General features: G+C 42.0%; 1 protein-coding gene across 1 annotated transcript; it reads left to right on the forward strand.

Annotated features, from left to right (window-relative positions):
• The first annotated feature begins 601 nt into the window (after window positions 1–601).
• Window positions 602–1,162, forward strand: IFNB1 (interferon beta 1). Its single transcript, XM_055301729.1, has one exon. The coding sequence runs from the start codon at window positions 602–604 to the stop codon at window positions 1,160–1,162; it is 561 nt and encodes a 186-aa protein (XP_055157704.1).
• Window positions 1,163–8,741: the final 7,579 nt, after the last annotated feature.

Here is an 8,741-nt window from a genome sequence, read left to right on the forward strand (position 1 = left end):
AAAAAATATTCACATCAACTTAGTTTTAACACTATTCTATTTTACAGGGGGGAAAAAGGATAGGTGTCTTTTTAAATCATAAACTGCATTTATTTATTGTTTTGTGATACTGTAATTGGGAATTAAGCCCAATTTTTATGAAAAAGGCATCTTGCACACAAAGACCCACCTTCCAAAAAAAAAAAAAAAAAAAAAAACAAACAAAACCCACCTCATAATACTAAAAAAGAAAAAGAAAAAATCTTTGCCAAAGGAGGAATCCTGTAATGGTCAAGCTCTAAATGATTGGGCTTACTTTTTTTCTTTAGTAATTGGGAACTCACTATAGCAAAACATTGGAAATCCTCACAGTTTTCCAAGTCTTTTCCACAATGTACATAAAAATAATGGAAGGCCTTAAAATAAATGAACAAACTAATTTAAATGACATAGGAAAAATGAAAGGGAGAACTGAAAGTGGGAAATTCCTCTGAGATAGAAAGAGGACCATCCTGTATAAATAGGGCTACACTCCTGGTAGAAGGGCATTTGCGCTGTGAACTCTTAGAGCTTTGACTTCAGCATCGAGATGGTAATAGGTGAGACTCTTCCCATTTTCATCATGACCGGTCGATGCATCCTCCAAACAACTCTCCTGCTGTATTTCTCCACCATGGCTCTTGCCATGAGCAACGACTTGCTTCGATCCCAACTAAGCAGCAGCAGTTTGGAGTGTCAGGAGCTCCTATTACAGTTGAATGGAACCACTGAATATTGCCTCAAGGACAGGATAAACTTCGAGATCCCTGAGGAAATCGAGAAATCACGCCAGTTCCAGAAGGAGGACATCATATTGATCACCCATGAGATGTTCCAGAAGATCTTTGATATTTTCAGGAGAGACATCTCTAGAACAGGATGGAATGAGACCACTGTCGAGAACCTTCTTGTGAAGCTCCACGGGCAGAAGGAACATCTGGAGATAATCCTGGAGGACGTCATAGAGAAGGAAAACTTCACCTGGGACAACAGGACTCTTCTGCACCTGAAGAAATATTACTTAAGGATTGTGCAGTACCTGAAGGCCAAGGAATACAGCATCTGTGCCTGGACAATAGTCCGAGCAGAAATCTGCAGGAACTTTTTCTTCCTTAATATACTTACAGATTATCTCCAGAACTGAAGATCTCTCAGCCTCTGCCTCTCGGAATGGACGATGCTTGACAAGGATTTCAGGCATTCCTCAACTGGCAGATGCTCTGTAAGTGACAGCTACTGTACTGCATTTGAAAGGACAAAGACTTTACATTTTTTGTACTAAGTTATTTGATCTATGTACTAAGTTATTTTCCTATTTATTTAAACTTTCACCCTAGAAAATAAATTTCTTTTTATGAAACAAAAATCAACATGGAATTTTAATTTCAATTTCATTAGCATCATGTCGAAAATTATGGAGCACCTAAAAATTACAATTCTTTATATATTGTGCCTGCAAAATTGTAGAGATTCTTGCCTCTAGCCTTCAAGGAATTTAAAATCCAAAGAAGCCATGTGGAATATATAAAATGATGGATGATAAGGGGAGGTGAACCGTTCAGGAGAATAAATGTGGCCTCGGCCTCTTCAGAATTGAAATGGAAGAGGCAGACAAGTGGCTCTGGAATTAGAACAAGGAGGTTCCATTGCTTCTACTCTGCTTCTCCTCTGTACCTTCAGGCTCTCTGATCCTAAAGTTAGAATTTGACTAACAGGGCAACTAGAGGAATATTTCAGCTCTTATGTTTGCCCTAAACTTATTCCTAATTCCTATTATATTCAGGGTGCTCTGCTTGCCCCACACCCTCCCAACCCCACAGGATTTTAAAATATTTATGTGCCCCCCTAAGCTAAGGGTGAGAAGTCCCAGGCACTTCTGTGACATTGTGAAGCAAGCAGTCCTTTTCTTGTACTCTTCCCTGACAGCTAAGATGTATAGCAGTCTCAGTGGAGCTGGGGATCTCTTCCTGTTTCCAGGGCACAGGCACCATAAGAATAAAGAATTCTGCTTTCTATCTCTGCTATCTGGCTAGATTTTTCTACCCATTTGGCAGAAAAGCAAATCTGCTCCTGGTCCCCCCTGCCCTGTTCATACAGAATTCCAGGGCTACCTTATCAACTTCTCCTGATGCTCTGCATCTCTGAAGCCCCACGCACCCCTAAATCCAAATCCAAGACAAGTGTGGCAGATTAAGTCATTTCTGTCAAGTGAAAAACCAGGAAGCATGGCTCAGGAGAGGGAAATTCAGGTGGGATAGAGAGTGTCCTGATGTCTCTCAAGGACTACGCTGAAAAAATACAATTTTCCTAGGAGGTCCTGGGGCACCTGGCCAGCATGTACCAATTGGCTGGGTTTCTGTCTTCGCACTGAAAGCCTTGGGAATTTAGACTATCATGGGTGCTCCTGTCTTTAGCAGCTGCCATCCAGGTGCTGCACTCCGCGCCCATGTATGTAATTGGATTTAAGTCCACCTCACAAGCACCCCTCCAATGGGCACAACTCCATCACTGCTGTTCTACAGCTCCAGCAACGAAGTCTCTCAGGTTGAGTCACTGCCCCCAGGTCACACAGCCGATGCGTGGAGGTTTAAAAAATGCAATGGGCTGAATCGTATAAGACTTTGTTCGCATCTAAGCGTTTTCTGCTAGACCAGTAGGGAAGTCTGAGTTCTGTCAAAAAAACGTCAGCGGAGATGCTACCGCAGGGTGCAGACAATGAACTTGAGGCTCCCTCTTCTGGCCGTAAGACACCGGCTATGAACCAAGAAGTGCTACGTGCCCTCGCAGATCCAAGGCCTTGGGCCTACGATAGCCAGCGGAGGCCTGGCGAAACAAGGAACCCTCCCTCTCCTCAAAACAACTCACACTCCACCCCCACCACACCCCTTTTGCGGGGCTACAAAGACAAGAAAATGCGGACCAAGGGGCAGTGGTTAGAAGAGCCAAGAAGCCTAACTCTTGGCAAGGGGTGCCAGCTGCCCATCACCTTCCCTGCGCCCACCTTACTGAAGGAGTCTCAGCAAGAGGCTCTTCTCTGCTCACCACCAAGTGGGCCCAGGAACCCAGAGGCTGGGGAGGTCTGCTCTGCATGTGTGCTGGGAGCCAGAGGACAGAGGCAAGGCTCCTTCTGCAGAATTATAAATATTTATGCCACAGCTGAGTGTGTCAGCCAGTCTACAACACCAAAAGTCTGCCCATCACTAGGAGAGCATAAATGATCATTAATATTAATTCAAAAAACACGTGTGTGTGTGCCTATGCTAAATGGATGGCCACATGTAAAGGAGTACAGTTATTATTTTAGCTGGCACCAGAACACATCAAAAGAGAGTACTCATTTAGAAAAATATTGATGAGCCTCCCGAAGTTGTGGATATGGCAACGCAAAAGGTAGTGCAATGCCAATAGTACGTTTCTGTGTGTCTGTTTCTGAGGAGGAAAAAGACAGAAGCCCATCGGATGGTCTGGAGCTGTGGTCATCCCTGGAATAAAACAGCAGTGAAAATTTTCTGGTAGGGGCAAAGAAAGGGCTTTTAAAGACCTTCTTTTTTTTTTAAGATTTTATTTATTTATTCATGAGAGACACACAGAGAGAAAGAGGCTGAGACACAGGCAGAGGGAGAAGCAGGCTCCATGCAGGGAGCCTGATGTGGCGCTCGATCCTGGGACCCTGGGATCATGCCCTGGGCTGAAGGCTGCACTAAACCACTGAGCCACCGGGGCTGCCCTTTTAAGGACCCTCTTAAGAAAATGAAAAGATATGTCACAGACTGCGAGAATATATTTGTAAGTCACAGATCTGATAAAGGATATATCAATTCATAAAGAACTCTCAAAACATGATAACATCCTCCATAAAGATGGACAAAAGAGTTCAACACTTTGGGCCGCCTGGGTGGCTCAGCGGTTGAGCATCTGCCTTTGGCTCAGGGTGTGATCCTGGGCTCAGGGATGGAGTCCCACATCAGGCTCCCTGTGAGGAGCCTGACTCTCCCTCTGCCTGTGTCTCTCCTGAATAAATTTTAAAAATCTTAAAAAAAAAAAAGATTTCCACACCTTACCAAAGATGGTACACAGAAGACTAATAGATGATCAATATCATTAGTTGTTAAGGAAATACAAATTAAAGCCATAGTGAGATACTACTATGTGCTTATTAGAAGGGCTAAAGGTAAAAAGACTGTATCAAGTTTTGGCAAGGATGTGGAGCAACTAGAACCCTCAAACACTGCTCATGGAAATAAAATATGGTACAACCACTTTGGAAATGATTTTGTAGGGTTTTTTGAGAATTTTATTTATTTGTTATTTGACAGAGAGAGAGAGCACAAGCAGGCAGAGCAGCAGACAGGGAGAGGGAGAAGCAGGTCTGCTAAGCAGGGAGCCCAACATGGGGCTCAATCCCAGAACTCTGGGATCATGACCTGAGCCTAAGGCAGCCACTCAACCAACTGAGCCACCCAGGTGCCCCCATTTTTGTAGTTTTTAAAAAGGTAAACATAGACCTACTATTTGACCCAGCCATTCTGCTCAGTTGTTTACCCAAGAGAAAGGGTGAACCCACGCACACACGGACTTATATATGAATGCTGGCAGGAGCATTATTTATAATATCCCTCAAATTCAAATGATTAAAGAAATTGTAGGTGCACCCAGGTGGCTCCCTTGGCTAACCTTCCAACCCTTGATTTTGTCTTTGGTCATGATCTCAGGTTCATGAGCTTGAGCCCTGTAACAGGCTCCACGCTCAATGGGGAGTCTGCTTAAGAGTCTCTCTCTCCCTCTCCCTCTCCTCTTCTCCTCACCCCACTTCCACCTCATGCTCTCTAAATAAATAAATAAATAAATAAATAAATAATCTTTTAAAAAATAAATTCTGGTATATCCGTAGAGTGGAATACTATTCAGCAAAGGAACGAATCCCCAGCACACATAACATGGATGAATCTCAAATAATTATGCCAAATACAAGAAGACAGATTTTATTTTTTATTTATTTTTAAAAAGATTGTATTTATTTATTTGAGAGAGAGAGAGAGAGAGAGAGAGAGAGCACTAGCCAGGGGAGAGGCAGAGGGAGAGGGAAGGGGAGAAACAGACTCCTCACTGAGTGCAGGGCTCCATCACAGGGAGCCAAAGCATCTTTCATCCCTTTGTCAGAATCAACATACATTGTTTGATGTCCTAAGATCCCTTAGTAAGATTCCAAGGTAAGATGAAATCAATAGGCCCTTAGGCAAGAAAAATTATCATAAACTCTAAGTTCATCACTGTCAGCCTTTGCATTGTTAGGGGTTTTTATGTCACATTCACACGAGTCTTTCATATTTTAAAAGGTTGCCCAAGAAGTTGATCAATAGCTTCACATTTTAAAACCCTGAGAGGAGTCCAGAGCACTTTAAATGTTGCACCCCTGCACCACATGCATTTCAAGCTGCAGAATATCCCATCTGGTACTCAAGGAAACTACTTCATCTTTTTTTTACTGTGGTACAATATATGTGACATAAAATGTATCATTTAAACCACTTTCAAGTGTACAGCTTACACATATTTGTGCAACCTTCACCACCATCCATGTGTAGAACTTTGTTATCTCCCCTAGCTGAACCTCTGTGCTCATTAAACACTAATTCCCTGTTTCCCTCTCCCACCACCCCCTGGCAACCACCATTCTACTTTCTGCCTCTAGGTGCTTCATATAAGTTGAATCATATAATATGTGATTGCACATCTCCAAGTTTCATCTATGTTGTAACATCTGAGAATTTCCTTTCTTATTAAGGCTGAATAATATTCCATTGTGTGTATATACCATGTTTTAGTTACCCGTTCATCCACTGATGAACTCTTGAGTTGTTTCTATCTTTTGGCGACCATGAACAACGCTGCTGTGAACACCTGCTTGAGTCCCAGCTCTCTTTTAGTGGAATTGTTGGATCACGTGATAATTCTATATTTAATTCTTTGAAGGATCACCAAAGCAACAGTTTTTAAGTTATGTCTTCATAGTGCAAATATTTGCAATAATAACAGAATGCAAACACAACAATAACAGCCCCATTTCTTAAAGACATGTTCTGCAAGGGGCTCTGCTAAGGGTGTTATAAATATACACCATCTTATTTCATTCTCCAGAGAAGCCAGGGAGGCAAATATTATCAAATATATTAGCAAATATTATGCTAAAAAATTTCTTAGCATAAGAAAACTAAGGCTCAGTAAGATTAAAATAATTAACCCAAGTCCACAGTTGGTAAAAACAAAAGAGAGAGAGAGAGAGATGTATTTGGAACCAGAGACCAGTCTCTGAACTACCTGGCATAATCTACTACCTCCCAAAATGTTATTTTTTACCCAAGTACACAGCAGTGCTATTGTGATTTAGAGAGGGAGTAAGAAGCTCTACAGCCTAGTGGCTCCAGCTCCTGGCTTTGCTGCAAGGGCTGTGGGGACCTTCTGCACAAGTGGCTGCTCTCTTCACTTAAGGAATCTGTCTCCTTGCCATCCCCATTCAGAGAAGGACAAGAGATCTGGGGGCAGGGGTGCGGGGGGGGTGGGCAAGAGGATTACTAGGAAATTCTCACTGGCTCTCTTGCCAGACTCTACAGAGAATATTTCTTCTTAAGTTTTTTTGGTGGCAATTGTCTAAACCATGAGTCATAGTTTTCCCTGGCAAGGTTGCATTTCCCTCTCTCCACCACAATGGTCCATCCACCTGAACAGGCAACAAAACTGTATGCGGTTTCCTTTTCAAGTCTGGCACTAGCTACTTTCATTATCTCATGGGAACATTTAAGAACCTGTGTTATTTAAAGAAACATGCAACAAATTTCTCTTTACTTTCATTTTTAATTTCTTGGTGCTCTCTCTCCTTTTTTTTTCCCCAGTGAAAACCCAGAGGTAAGGCAAATAGTTTTCAAAGCAGAGAGTGACTTACGAATCTGGGAACACATGAATTGGAAATCTGTGAATTGGAAAACCCAAATATATACATATATATATATTTTTTTCTTTTAGTAGGTTCGATGCCCAGAGTGAAGCCCAATGTGGGATTTGAACGCGTGACCCTGAGATCAAGATCTGAGCTGAGATCAAGAGTCAGATGCTCAACTGACTGAGCCATCCATGTGCCCAAAAGTCCAATTTTTTTTTTTTTTAAGTTTCTTACACCCAAGAGGAAAAGGCTCAGGACATGGTGTTGTTTTATAAACCTGAGAGCTAATGTGGGTCCTGCCACTTTCTAACTGTGTGATCTTGAACAATATATGTAAAATGGAGATAATCCTACCTCATCGGACTTTGAGGAATAAATGTAATAACAGAATGTATGCTTTGGTTCAGCACTGGGCCTTACTTATGAAAATGCCCAATGTTTTACTTAATTTAAAGTGAGTAAAAATTCACAAAATTAGGGGCACTCCTGTAGTACTCTCCTCAAAATCTTATACAAAAGCAAGTCCTTAATAAATTGATAGTTGGTAGCCACATTGCTCTCATAATGGGATCTAAATGAATGTCATTTTTACAAGTCATATTTATGGATGTTAGGAAAGAATATTCGGCATCTATGATTACAAAGTATAAATAAGACTTTTCTAAAATTCCAGTTTCAACATTTGTATAAGTGGCCTCTGGAAAGTTATTTAAGAAGCAAAACCAATTGTTTCACAAACCTTTGAAATGTCAAGAAAAAGATGGGTAAAACAGACTGTGGGGAAGGGTGAACAGAAAGAATAATCCGTCTTTGTTGGTCTCCTATGATACGTCTGAACTGTGCTCAGCATTTCACATATTATATTGGATATCTGTGGTTGTCTGCCTGGCTTTGAGGACCGCCACCTACAGCTGTGGGAGCAGGCGTCTGACCCAGACTGGGCCACTGAGAGCACTGGTTTCTCCACGGCCACAGTGAGTGGTCAGACATAGATAAGTAAGTCAAGTAGTGACCATAAGTAGGTCAAGCAGAACTCTTGGTGAAATGCTAGGGGAAACAGGGTCTCTATCTGCAGTAGCAGGTGCCTGGTCCAGTCTAAACCTGGAGCCAGGAATGCAACATCCAGCTACACAGCTTTATGCTCTGCACACCTTTATTTTTTATTTTAAAGATTTTATTTATTTATTCATGAGAGACACAGAGAGGCAGAGACACAGGCAGAGGGAGAAGCAGGCTCCATGCAGGGAGCCTGATGTGGGACTCCATCCCAGGACTCCAGGATCATGCCCTGGGCTGAAGGCAGATGCTAAACCGCTGAGCCAGCCAGGGATCTGATCCCTCTGCACACCTTTAGGTGGTGCTCTTCTCTGGTGATCCCAACATGTCCCACATTGGAAGAAATGCTTAAAAATAAAGTCAACTTGGGACGCCTGGGTGGCTCAGTGATTGAGTGTCTGCCTTCAGCTCAGGTTGTGATCCTGGGGTCCTGGGATCAAGTTCTGCAACAGGCTCCTCACTGGGGACCTGCTTCTCCATCTGCCTATGTCTCTGCCTCTCCTCTGTGTGTCTTTCATGACTAAATAAATAAAATCTTTTATTTATTTATTTTTGATAAATAAAATATTTTAAAAATAAATAAATAAAGCCAACTTAAAGCAGAAGGGAAAAACTGACGAAGACACATACCTTAAAGTATTGTTTCAGCCATGTCTGAAGGTTTATGTTCTTAAATGTTTAAGTTATTTGAGCTATGAAATAGAATTAGATAGGCCTGGAAAATAAACTA

The sequence above is a fragment of the Nyctereutes procyonoides genome, unplaced genomic scaffold (genome assembly GCF_905146905.1).
Source record: "Nyctereutes procyonoides isolate TBG_1078 unplaced genomic scaffold, NYPRO_anot_genome, whole genome shotgun sequence".
NCBI lineage: Eukaryota > Metazoa > Chordata > Mammalia > Carnivora > Canidae > Nyctereutes > Nyctereutes procyonoides.

Coding starts and splice junctions, on each gene's coding strand:
- IFNB1 (XM_055301729.1), top strand. CDS start 602: ATGACCGGTCGATGCATCCTCCAAACAACTCTCCTGCTGTATTTCTCC.